We start from the raw sequence: 13,080 nt of genomic DNA on the forward strand, positions 1-13,080 counted from the left end.
ACTCTTTCCTGCCTATGCAGGGGGTCGGACTCGATGATCTATTGAGGTCCCTTCTGACCCTAACATCTATGAATCTATGTATATGCGGAGCCTTAAGTAGAATCCCAAGTAGCTGAATGTATGTTACCACAGGTTAAAATTCCCCACTGGAGTAAACGGAGAACTACGCACTACCTGCATCACTGTGGATGTGTCTCTAGAGGCATCTAAATGCATTTACTACCCCATCCCCCACCTCCGGGCTTAGTTGGCTAACATTGTATTTTCTGTGACCTAGTTGCGTTCCCTTCCCCATCCCCATCCCCATCCCTCTAATGTTAGTTCCTCGCTTGGGTGATTTGTATTTCCCTACTGGCTTTGTCATCTTTTTGGATTCACAATCTTAAACATCTACTAATAAAATTCAATCTATTCAGTAAATGGATGAGGCACTGGAGAAGTTCCTGCCCCATCATGAGCAGTGGCCTGCGTTAAAACCCAGAGCCACCTCCCTGGCATGACTGCCTCCATTTCACTGAGCCTCTAACCTTTTGACTTGTTTTCCCTAGTCCAGTATTTCTCCCTTTCTTGACTGCCCAGGGAACTAACCTCAAGAGGAAAGCTTGAGGGCAGTCTGGGTAGTGCCTAGCCTAGGGCTGTCCAACTTCTTAGTGACTAGGGGCTGTCTGCCATGTAGTGCAAGCTATGGGCCCCCAGACTGTGTGCTCCCTCCCACTGCACCACATGTGGGTGGCCATTGTACCGCACATGCAGGTGGTGCCCCGCCACCCTCACTATGCACGCAGGTAGCTCCAAACTTAGCTCCCTTGCTGCCCTGCTCCACAGATTATCCTGGTGCTGAGGAAAAATGGGAAAAAGCAAAAGCTGACAGAGGGAGGAAGAGCCTAGAGACCCTGGTGGTAGCAGCAGCCAGACAGGAGCCCTGGGCCACACATTGACCCCTTACAGGTTGCTTGTGGCCTCTGGACTGCCAGATGGACAGCCTTGGCCTAGATCTCCACCTTCCTCCCCTTGATGCTGGAAAGTAGGAAATACAGGTTTAATCTCACACTTAATGAAGGGGTCTGAAAACCAGTTCTGCTCCCTAGGCAAGAGCTCTATCTACTAAGCTACTGGACCAAAAGGTGAGAAGGCTTGCTAATGCTTGCTAACAACTACTACTGTGGGACTTACCAACCTTACCTATCTACCAAGGTAATTCTATTTTGCTAAGCATGTTTGGGCATGCAGCTGAATTGCAGACTGTGTCTAGATGCCAGAAACAATAGTTGTATATCTGTCTACATGCCATTTAAACACACAAAGTGAAATAGGAGTTAGTCCTAGATGACTAGTGGATGAAATAGAAATAGGGGTGAGTATTACCCACGTAATATGGTTATATTTACTATATAAATAAGTAGTCACATGTTGAATGAAAGCTAAGGTATTACTATACTATAGGCCAGTCTTTCTCAGGGTGACTGTTTAAGGGACTATGTGAGGAGTAAGATGCTACTCAATTTAAGTGGCAAAAACTGACGTGTGTTTATTAAATCTTCATTTTAGAATGGATTATAATTTACATAACTATCTTGATACCTGATCAATAATCACAACTTGCCTCTCTTAAAATTTGAAACAGAATATCCAGAATTGCAAAAAATAAGACGTGATCTTACATTGCTTCAGAAACTTTATGGTCTCTACAATTCAGTTATTGATAAAATCAATGGATACTATGAAATACTTTGGAGTGACTTAGACATTGAAAAAATTAACAACGAACTTACAGATTTTCAAAACAGGTAAGCTGTTTATTATATATAAAAGTGAATAGTTTTTTCCTTCCTCTTTCCTTGTTTGTTTATGCTGAATTTACAGGTAGCTTCTTGCACATGCTATCATATTTACTCAACTACAAGACAACCCTGCTTATAAGATGACCCCTCCAATAATTAGATTTGATATATGGAAAATGTATACATTTGTTATAATTTTCCAGTCATAACGTTTCGGGCCTGTGGTTTTCTGTCACCTGCAATGTGCTTCAGCATAATCTGGAGGATATTCATTTTAGCAAGATTATAGTCTCTCTCTTGGAGAAGGTCATTGCTGCCTTTGGACATTGTGGCTGCTGACAGATGTGAAAAAAACAGTACTTTGCCAGAAAAGGAAGTGCATCAGTTTGACCCAGCTTCCCAGTGTCTGTAAAGCTGAAGTGTGCAATCTATACAGATTTTGGGCTAGCTGGGTTACATTAACACAATGCCTCTTCTGGGCATGCGCTGCACTTGGCACAGGGGGCCACTGAGTTTTCAGTAAAGTTCTGGGGGGTGGTTTCCACATCTGTAAGCAGCCTATGGTCTTTCTAACAAACTGTGGGTCATACCATGGACGTTGAGCCATTGTCCAGGGTCCTTGGAGAATTCCTGAATGCGCTAATTCTTGTCATAGCAGAATACATCTCTTTTTCTACTGACCCTGATGCTTCAAAGATGATTATGTTGGAGTTTCAGTAGATCATGAACTTTGCCCCTGTCTAGAGGGCAGTACACTATATTTATGTCAGTATTTGCAAGCCCATAGCAGAGACCTGTGAGCTCATGAACAGGAACAGGACATACCATGAACACAATGGTGGTCTGCAGTGCCCACCTGGAGTTCACTGATGTTGCCAAATTCCTGGATTCCAGGCATGACTCCTGTGTGGAACCAATGTTGTTTTTGCAGATAATTCCAAAATGGAGAGTTCCCTCACAGCTGGGAAGCCATGTGCACAGCCTCATATGCAGATGCATAAACTGTTACCATTAGTGGCACTGTTATCAGCTCTACAATCTAGTGATGCCCTGGGGTATTTAGTGGTCTAGTCTTGTCTGTGCTGATGCTCTTCGCTGTCACGTATGGTTCAGGGTCTGCAAAACACAGGTCACAAAAGTAGACAGAACCCACCTTGCTTCCCTCTCCAGAATTTCAGTGGCCTGAGCCATGGCTGCATTCTGGGTACTGAGGGCTACTGTGTCTGTGTCTGAGGCTTGGTGGCTATGGCTCACATTGCTGGAAATGGGGTCGGGTGCAGGACGTATGATAGGTAGAGGTCTTCTGGAGGGAGTAATGGCCTGGCCTTGGATGTTCCATGGCAAAGAGTTGAGTGAGAAACATTGAACCCCAAGGGTCCCAGGAGACTGGGCATCAATCCCAAGGGTCCCACAAATGGTCATCAGCCTCATGGGGACATTGAGGACTTGCTACTAATATGTTGGTCCTATGAGTCAGGCTCAGGGTCCTCCAAGCTCTGATGAAGTTTACTCAGGGAGATAGCAAGGGCAGGGGTGGATGAAGCCACCTTTCAGTGATGGTGGAGTGGTCCAGGTTGTTCTTCCTGAGAGGAGAAGAAGGAGGCTGCAGCATCTGAACAGTGAAAGGAATTTTCCTTTTTTCCTAGTGAGATTGTTTTATATCCCATGCAAAAAGTCCTTGGACAAGACAGCTTCTGGATTTGGACTACTGTTTGGACACCGGAGGCACATGAGACATCTGTTCTCCTGGATGTGGAAAGGGGGAGGGAAAAAGGGTTCAGACTGGGAGAGTATGTTGGGTGACTGAAGGAGGGTGTTGAAGGTATACAAAAGAAACATTGCATTGCAGAGTGCAGGTGGCCTGATGCCACTTTAGGATCCTTTGTGGGCAGGTGTCACCTGTGACAATTTTTGTACCATGATGGACTTTAGCTCAAATTTCATACTGTGCCACTTAGTTCCTGCTGATGTATCTCTAGATTGGCCAACCTCTCTCCACTCTTGCAGTTCACATGGTAGCTCTCACCTGCAGGTGCTTTGCAACTTGTGGGATCAGTGCATCCTCATTGTAGAGGTCAACAATCCTGGTGAACAGCCTAGTGGTAGAGCTTCTACTATTCCCTTTTTAGGGGTTCAGTGCCCCATACCCACCCCCTCTAGCCCACTTAAGTGTTAATGACAGCCTAGAAATGTCCCTAGAAGTGGTCCTGGTATGCTGGAATAAAATCCAAGTGCATTTGTGCTGTGATCTCCTTCAGGTGCTCCCTCATATAGATATTAAGGGCTTGTACCTCCTCTAGTGTAACTTGGGGCTGGCACTCTGGGGACTTCACAGCTGCTGTAATATCCACCCTGTTCCTGAGCCTCCACCTCTCTGTTTAACTTTCTGCACTATACTAGATAGCCAGTGAGAGGGAACACACATCGCTTCAGGTCTCAGGGCTTGTTTGCCTACTATAGCAAAAGTGGGCAAAATATGATCCAAGGTCTGGGTCCAACCCACCAGGCAATTTCATCTGGCCTTTGGGTAATTATACCCTGTCCAGCCTATGTGTCTCACTCCCACCCTCGTGCACAGAAGGGCCCTGGCCCAGCCAGCACAGAGCTTCTGGGTGGGACTGCTGCTGCCACTGCTTCAGCCACCAAGGGATCTTCTCAGCTTCCCCAGCATCCAGCAGCTCCTTCTCATCTCCCTGCTACAACAGGAAGCAGGTAGGGAAGCATCTTGGGTGGGGAAGGGGAGAGAGGAAGAGCTGCAGCTCGGCAGGGACAGGGAACATGGGGCTAGGGGGAATTCAGAGCCCATGCCCAGGGGGTCAGTGGGAGCATGGAGCACAGGTGGACAGGGTGTGGGTGGGAGGGAGGGTGAGGGTGGGAGGGTGTGAGGACCCCCCACGCACTCCCGCACATTGTGTATAGTCCTGCCAGCAGCAGCAGCAGGTGGGGGCCCTCAGAGTGTTTGTGGCCTGTGCAGGCACTGCTGCCCATAAGTGCATGGCTTTGGCCAGAGCTGCACATGGCGGTAAGGACCGCAGCCAAGCCAGCCCATCTCTATTGCATGCAGCTCCCCATGGCCCTCGTACAGCTCCTGGCACTTGTGCACCCCCAGGGGGTAGCCCACACAACGGAACCGGCTGCCTTCCCCACTCCCTTCCACCATGTACAGCTGCTTGGACTCCACCAGAAGTGGCGAGGAGCTCTGCCCCCTGCTTCCTTGGTGGCAGGGAGTGGGGAAGGCAGCCAGCTCCATCACATGGGGCTTCTCCTGGTGGCGCACAAGTGCACAACTGCTGGGAGCTACACGTTCACCATGGGTAGCCCATGCAACTGAGGCAGGCCAGGCAAGCTGCATTTCTTACTGCCATGTGCAGCTCTGGCCAGAGCTGGGCAGCAGCGCCTGCACAGGACACGAGCATCCTGAGGGCCCCAAACTGCTGCTGCTGCTGGCACCGCTGGCAGAGGCTGTACAATAGGGGTCAGTTTTGGGGGGTTCCCATTTCCCCACACCCCCTACCCTCCCTCACACCCCACAAACCCCACACACCCATACCTTTTCCCCATAACCCCCCACAACTACCCACACCCCCTCAGCATAACCTACACAGCCAGATCCTCTCACAAACCCCCCCCATGCACACCCCCCACCATACACCATACACACAGACCCAACTCCTACCGCACCCCACATGCTCCCTCACACACAACATACAAGAGTAAGACTCTTGTAACTATTTGTAACTATTATGCAATCACCTCTATATACACTATGCAAACACAAATGATGATAAACATATTTTTTCTAATAAAATTAAAATACGTTATAGTCTGTGTTTGGCTTTTAATGTATGTTTTGGTTTTTTTCTGGTTCCAAGATGGCAAAACCCTCCCAAAAGGAGTACTTCTTGGGGAAATGGGAGGGACTTCTCCTGGCAAACGTCAGGGGTGAGGGTGGGACTTCTGGTCCCAAGATGGTGACCAGGGGGTGGGGCACCTGTCAAGGGGCAGGGCAATGTTTGTGGCACTCGACAGCTCACCAAAACTCATTAAGCGGCCCTCCAGCCAAAATAATTATCATAGAATTATAGAAAGTTAGGGTTGGAAGGGACCTCAGGAGGTCATCTAGTCCAACCCCGTTCAAAGCAGGACCATCCCCAACTAGATCATCCCAGCCAAAGCTTTGTCTAGCTGGGTTTTGAAAACCCCCAAGGATGGAGCTTCTACCACCTCTCTGGGTAACCTGTTCCAGTGCTTTACTACTCTTCTAGTGAGAAAATTCTTCCTGATATCTAACCTAAACTTCCCTTGCTGCAACTTGAGACTGTTGCTCCTTGTTTTGTCATCTACCACCACTGTGAACAGTCCAGTTCCATCCTCTTTCGAACCCCCCGTCAGGTAGTTGGAGACTTTATTAAGTGTCCTCTCAGTCTCCTCTTCTCTAGACAAAATTAGCTCAGTTCCCTCAGTCTTCTCTCTTAAGTCATGTTCCCCAGCCCCAGGACCATTTTTGTTGCCCTCTGCTGGGCTCTCTCCAATTTGTCCACATCCTTTTTGTAGTGGGGGGCCCAAAACTGAACTCAGTACTCCAGATGTGGCCTCACCAGTGCTGAATAGAGCGGAATAATAACTTCCCTTGACCTACTGGCAACACACCTACCAATGCAGCCCAGTATGCCATTAGCCTTCTTGGCAACAAGGGCACACTGCTGACTCATATTCAGCTTATTGTCCACTGTAACCTCCAGGTCCTTTTCTGCAGAACTGCTACTCAGCCAGTCATCCCCTAACTTGTATTGGTGCATGGGTTTGTTCTGTCTTAAGTACAGGACTTTGCACTTGTCCTTGTTGAAACTCATGAGATTCTTTTTAGCCCAATCCTCCAATTTGTCTAGGTCACTTCGAATCCTAGCCCTACCCTCCAGCATATCTACTACTCCCCCCAGCTTGATGTCATCTGCAAACTTGCTGAGGGTGCACTCTATGCCATCTTCCAGGTTGTTGATGAAGACATTGAACAAAACCAGCCCCAGGACCAGCCCTTGGGGCACTCCACTTGATGCCAACTAGACATTGAGCCGTGGATTACTACTGTCCGAGCCCAATGCTCTGGCCAGTTTTCTGTCCACCTTACAGTCCGTTCATCCAGCCCATTCTCCCTTAGCTTGCCTGCAAGAATGTTGTGGGAGACTGTATCAAAAGCCTTGATAAAATCAAGGTACACCACATCTACTAGTCTCCCCGCATCCATGGAGTCGGGCGTCTCATCATAGGCAGTCAGGTTGGTCAGGCATTATTTGTCCTTGGTGAATCCATGCTGACTGTTCCTAATCACCCGTTTCTCCAAGTGCTTAGAAATGGATTCCTTGAGGATCTGCTCCATGATTTTTCCAGGGACTGAGGTGAGGCTGACTGGTCTGTAGCTCCCTGGATCCTCCTTTTTCCCTTTCTTAAATATGGGCACTATGTTTGCCCTTTTCCAATCATCTGGTACCTCTGCTGATCTCAGTGAGTTTTCAAAAATGATGGCCAGTGGGTTTGCAGTCATACCACCCAACTCCCTCAGCACCCTCAGGTGCATCCCGTTTGACCCCATGGATTTGTACACATCCAGCTTTTCTAAGTAGTCCCTAACCTGTTCTTTCACTATTGAAGGGTGCTCAGCTCACCTCCTCCCCAACTGTGCTGCCCAGTGCAGTAGTCTGGGAACTGCCCTCGCCTGTGAAGAATGAGGCAAAAAGGCATTGAGCGCTTCAGCCTTTTCTGCATCCTCTGTCACAAGATTGCCTCCCCCATTCAGTAATGGACCCACACTTCCATTGATCCTCCTCTTGCTACTGACATGTAGAAACCCTTCTTGTTACCCTTCACATCCCTTGCTAGCTGCAACTCCAATTGTGCTTTAGCCTTCCAGAATTCATCCCTACATGCCCAAGCAATGGTCTTATATTCTTCCCTAGTTATTTCTTCAGGTTTCAAAGCTGTTACTTCTTATAAGCTTCCTTTTTGTGATTTAGTTTACTGAAGAGTTTCCCTAAGCTAAGATGGTTTTCTGCCATACTTGCTAGTATGGGTGACTGGTGCCCTCCCCCCACACACACACTAGTCAGTGATGGGCAGGGAGTCCCCCAGTGGCTGATCTCACTGATCGGGGGATGGGTCCTCCGGCAGCTGATTGCACTGACCGGGGAGGGTCCCCTTGCAGGTGATCTCACCAAAAAGCAGCCATGCTGCTTCTGGAAGTCCCACAACCACTTCCAGAAGCAGCATGGCCGCTTTTGCTGGCAGCCCCGCTCCCCAGCTGGCACTCCCAGGGCGGGCACTGGCATTCCCGCCTGCCCCCCTGCCCATCGCCTAAACAGGGAGCGCAGCCTGACAGGGGGAGCGTGTGCACCCTTGTGCACTCCCTGTGTGTCGCCACTGCTTGCTATTTTCCTGCGCTTCAGGATGGGTTGTTCCTGCACTCTCAGTAAGGCTTCCTTAAAATACAGCCAGCTCTTCTGTATTCCTCTCCCCTTCAGTCTGACTTCCCAGGGGATCCTGGCCATGAGTTCCCTAAGGAGTTGAAGTCTGCTTTTCTGAAGCCCAGGGTCCTTACTCTGCTGCTCTCTATCCTTTCTTTCCTGAGGATCCTGAACTCTATCATCTCGTGGTCGCTGCCCAAGTTGCCATCCACTACTACATTCCCCACCAATTCTTCCCTGTTTGTGAGCAGCAGGCCAAGAAGAGCATGCCTCCTAGTTGGCCGCTCCAGCACTTGCCCCAGGAAGTTGTCCCCAGTACTCACCAAAAACTTCCTGGATTGTGCAGGTTGGCAAGCAGATACAACTGCGATGTACATCCAGCTGCTGTGGGTCTGCCCAGGCAGATAGCACACAAAAGACAACTCTTTTGACATAGTTAGATGCATTGCCAGAGGTTGCAAATCTGTCGGGGGGGAGGAGGGACAGAGTTGCCTAGCAGGCTGCATTTAGCCTGATGCCGAGATCAGAAGCTGAATGATGCTGGCTTTGCAGACTGCCAGTGGAAATGCTGGCCACAAGGCTGTCTTCGAAAAATGCTTGAGCTCAACCATAGAAACAAGGATGTTACACTGAGCACATCCCTCCTATCCCATGCAGTCATGACATGCAAGTCCTCCCCCACCCTCTCCCTGGAATGAAATGACTCCTCAGTCCCATGTGGCTGTAGAGCACTGACTGTCAGTGGAAAAAGGCTCCTTGATGTAGTGAGCTCAGGCTCACAAATGCTTATGTTAGATACGTCTCTGATTTAGTTAATCTATAGGGTGGAAAAGTAGCTGTCTTCTGCCTGACTTCCAATTAACACGGCTAACTACCTCTCCTTGGTGTTGTACCATGACCAGCTGCTCCTGTCAGTTTCCTCTTATTTCTGGCTCTCTCTGGGTGTGCAGGCCCTGGCATGCCAATTCAGGGAAATCCCTTAACGTTTCCTGTGACCCAGGGAGGGTGGCGCAAATGAGAGCTGGGGCTGGAGAGGAGTTAACTAGGGACTGGTTTGCCTCGCTTTGGTGTCTATGCAGCAGTACAGTTATGGTGCCATTACTCCTTCTCTGTTGATTTTGGGGTAAGACAATGTAGTCTTCTATCAGGAAATCCTGCAGCCCCTGTACCAGGTCAAGTGCCAGTGTGACCTGATTGCTACCCCAGTGGAGAGAATCCCTGCCTTTCCATGAATATGGAAGTGTGAGGACAGTAACCACTTGAATAGCTGCAAGGCATAGCTAAATGAGTGGCAGTTACCCATGAGATAAAGGGCATATTTGGCATTGTTCAGTATGTGACTGAGGGATACATCTGGGAGAATGTTCCCTGACTGGGGCTCCTGTTCCCATTCAGCCTGTGGAAGGGAAGAAGAAAACCAAGCAAGAATGCTGGGTGTAGTGCTGCTGCTTCTGCCTCCTCTGCTCCCCTCTTCTAATTCAGCCGCTGCACCTTCTCCTGTGTCTGAGTGATCCCATGTTTCTTCTTTGAGTTAAGGCACATTGTTCACTTGATGATCTGTAGAGTATGTTGCTTGTGTGCCTGAGTCCAGTGCCACAAGCCATACATTCACTTGTCCACAGAGATATGGAGAGGACAATGATGGGGGATTCCTAGAAAGGGAAGGGTGTACCTGTGTGTCTTGGCTTTGCATTTCAGTTAGTGGAGTAGGTGCCCTCTCCTTTCCAGGGTGGAGAAGCTTCCAGTATCTCTTCAGAGCTGTTTTTGAGTGAGCTCTTTTTGTTTTCTGAATCACTGATGCATAGGGGTCTCCCCTAGCTATATCATTAACAAGGATATGGAACAAATTGCTCCCTGCATCTCATGGCAGCTGCCTGCTGCCTGGCTACCCCAGGACTTTTACATTCTGGAGTTACTTAAGGTTGCCCATTGCTAAAAAGGGAAAGCCAAGCACCTTCATAGGGTGAAACAAGATGACTTATCTGAAGTGTGCTGTGTACTTTGGGGGTAGGTAGCTAGCTGTACAGGTTTAATATCTAGTAGGCAGAATAGGATTCAGACCTAAGGGTTGGGACTACAGCACAAATGGATGTTTGCAATAATATATTGACTTCCTGATTTGGGTCGGTCAGTCTCAATATTGATTTCAATGGAAGTCAGAAATCATCTTAACTTCATGCTTGCAGACTGTAGAACAGGGGTCAGCAGCCCCCGGCATGTGTGCCAAGCACGCCACGCAATGCCATTTTGCTCGGCATGCCACCGCCAGCCTGGGCTCTAGGCAGCTGCTGCCAGCCACAAAGCCCGGGCTGCTCCCAGCAGGTGGCTGGGAGGCTGCAAGCCCTGACGTGGTTGGCAACAGCTACCCAGAGCCTGGGCCGGCTGCAGCTGGGAGGTTGCAAACATATTCTCTGAGCTCCAGCATTAGCTCCATACTGGCGGGTACACGTGCGCCTCAGAGCAGAATTTGTCCAGTGGCCCAGGAGCCCAGCTGGGTTCTGTGTGTTTGTCTTTCTCTGTCTGGTCCTGTGTGCCTGTGTGCACACACATGTGTCTGGTTCTGGATGTGTGTGTGCATGTGTCTGTTATGGGTGTGTTTTGGTTCTCTGTGTTTGTACACATGGTTCTCTGTGTGCGTGTGTCTGGTTCTCTCTCTGTTCTCTCTCTCTCTCTCTCTCTCTCTCTCCCCCTCCCCTCTTTCTCTTATTTGTCTCTCTCTGTCTCTCGCATTCCAACATACTCAACAAAAAAGGAATACACAACAACAAAGGCAACATTTATGATTATTAAATATACTAATATGCAGTCCGTCCTGCCATGTACACCCCTCCCCCCCTTTTTGTTTTTCTGGCATGCCGGCGCTCTGGCACCTTCCAAGGTAGACATTGTGGTTTTCTCAGCACTCCGGCCAAAAAACGTTGCCTATCCCTTCTGTAGAAAGTGGCAGATTCTCTGGTGTCTATCCTTTAGATCTCCTCAGGGATTCCCACGACAATTCCTGTGACCCATTAGAAGAAACATGATTTCTATTTTAACTGAAGTGTTCTGTTTGGAGCTGCGTGAGAATCTAGCCACCAATGCACAGTTCAAATTTTAAAATAAGTACCTATTTAAAGTAAGTCTGGAAATGCAGAAGTTAAGGATTGCTCTAGCACAGAACTCCTGCCAGTGGATATGCAAGTTTGAAGATAGAAACAAGTCAAGCCTTTAACTTTCATTATGGAAAGCTTGAAATTTGCATCTGCTCCAGTGCATGGCAGCACTCAAAAGGGGAAATAAGATATTAGCTAGTATACAAAAACACCAGAAAATAATTCTGAAAATACAAAACTGTTACATAATTTTGACATTTCATATCTCAAATACTGTGTTCAGCTTTGTGATCCTATTTAAAAACTGCATACTAGTAATAGAAATGATCAACACAAATAGAGGCGTAGAAATAAATTTATTTAAAGAAATATTTTGAAAAACTATACAAACCAGGAATGTTTATTTTAGATGGGAGACATGCTAGAAGTTAATAAGAGGTGCCGCCATGCCTAGGGTCAGGGATGACCTAGCTAGGGAACTTTTGGAGGGGCTGGATGTGTTTAAATCAGTAGGTCCAGATGCTCTTCACTCAAGGGTGCTGAGGGAATTGGCAGGGGTCATAGTGGGGCCCCTGGCACGGCAATATGAGCGCTCATGGGGCACTGGCCTGGTACCAGAGGATTGGAAAAGGGCCAATATGGTCCCCATTTCCAAGAAGGGGAGAAAGGAGGACCTGGGTAACTATAGGCCAGTCAGTCTTACCTCAGTCCTTGGGAAGACCTTTGATAAAATTATCAAGAAGCACATCTGCAAAGGCTCAGCAGGGGAGATAATGCTCAGGGGCAACCAACATGGGTTCATTGAGGGCAGATCCTGCCTGACGAACCTGGTTTCTTTTTATGTTCAGGTCACAAAGTCCCTGGACAAAGGTGTTGTGGCGGATGTCGTCTTCCTGGACTTTAAGAAGGCCTTTGACATGGTTTCCCACCGCATTCTCTTAAACAAACTAGGTGACTGCGGCATTGATGCCCACACAGTGAGATGGGTGGCAAACTGGCTAGATGGTCACACCCAGAGAGTAGTGGTAGACAGGTTGTTTTCGACCTGAAGGGATGTGGGCAGTGGAGTCCCCCAGGGCTCGGTCCTGGGGCCTATACTGTTCAACATCTTTATCAGTGATCTGGATGTGGGAGTGGAAAGCACACTGTCCAAATTCACTGATGGCACCAAGTTGTGGGGCAAGGTGGGCATGGTGGAGGGGAGGGACAGAATCCAGCTATATCTAGACAAGTTACAGAGGTGGGTGGATGATGGCATTCAATGCAGACAAGTGCAAGGTACTGCATCTAGGGAGAAGGACCCAGCAACACACCTATAGGTTGGGGAACACCCTTCTTCTCAACACAGTGGCAGAAAGGGATCTTGGAGTCATTGTTGACTCCAGGTTGAACATGAGCCACCAATGTGAGGAAGCAGTCAGTAAGGCTAACCGCACCTTGTCGTGCTTCTACAGATGCATCACAAGCAGGTCCATGGAGGTGATCTTTCCCCTCTATGTGGCATTGGTCACACCACAGTTGGAGTACTGCATCCAGTTCTGGATGCCATACTTCAAGAGGGATGTGGCTGGCATTGAGAGGGTCCAGGGGAGGGCCACTCGCAGGGTCAGTGGGCAGCAGGCCAGGCCCTACAAAGAGAGGCTAAAGGGCCTGAACCTATTTAGCCTCCACAAGAGCAGGCTGAAAGGGGATCTGGTGGCTGTTTACAAACTCACCGGGGGGACCAGCAGGGATTGGGAGGGGCTCCGG

At 48.7% G+C, this 13,080-nt stretch overlaps 1 protein-coding gene across 1 annotated transcript in view; it reads left to right on the forward strand.

Moving 5' to 3' along the window:
- Positions 1-13,080, forward strand: part of LOC102384022 (dynein heavy chain 5, axonemal-like) — a 303,673-nt gene that overhangs the window by 93,156 nt on the left and 197,437 nt on the right. The window contains exon 31 of the mRNA XM_025201485.1: positions 1,625-1,787. Coding sequence (XP_025057270.1) covers positions 1,625-1,787 — 163 coding nt within the window. The remainder of the gene's footprint in view (positions 1-1,624; positions 1,788-13,080) is intronic.

The sequence above is a fragment of the Alligator sinensis genome, unplaced genomic scaffold (genome assembly GCF_000455745.1).
Source record: "Alligator sinensis unplaced genomic scaffold, ASM45574v1 scaffold386_1, whole genome shotgun sequence".
In the NCBI taxonomy this organism is placed as follows: Eukaryota; Metazoa; Chordata; order Crocodylia; family Alligatoridae; genus Alligator; species Alligator sinensis.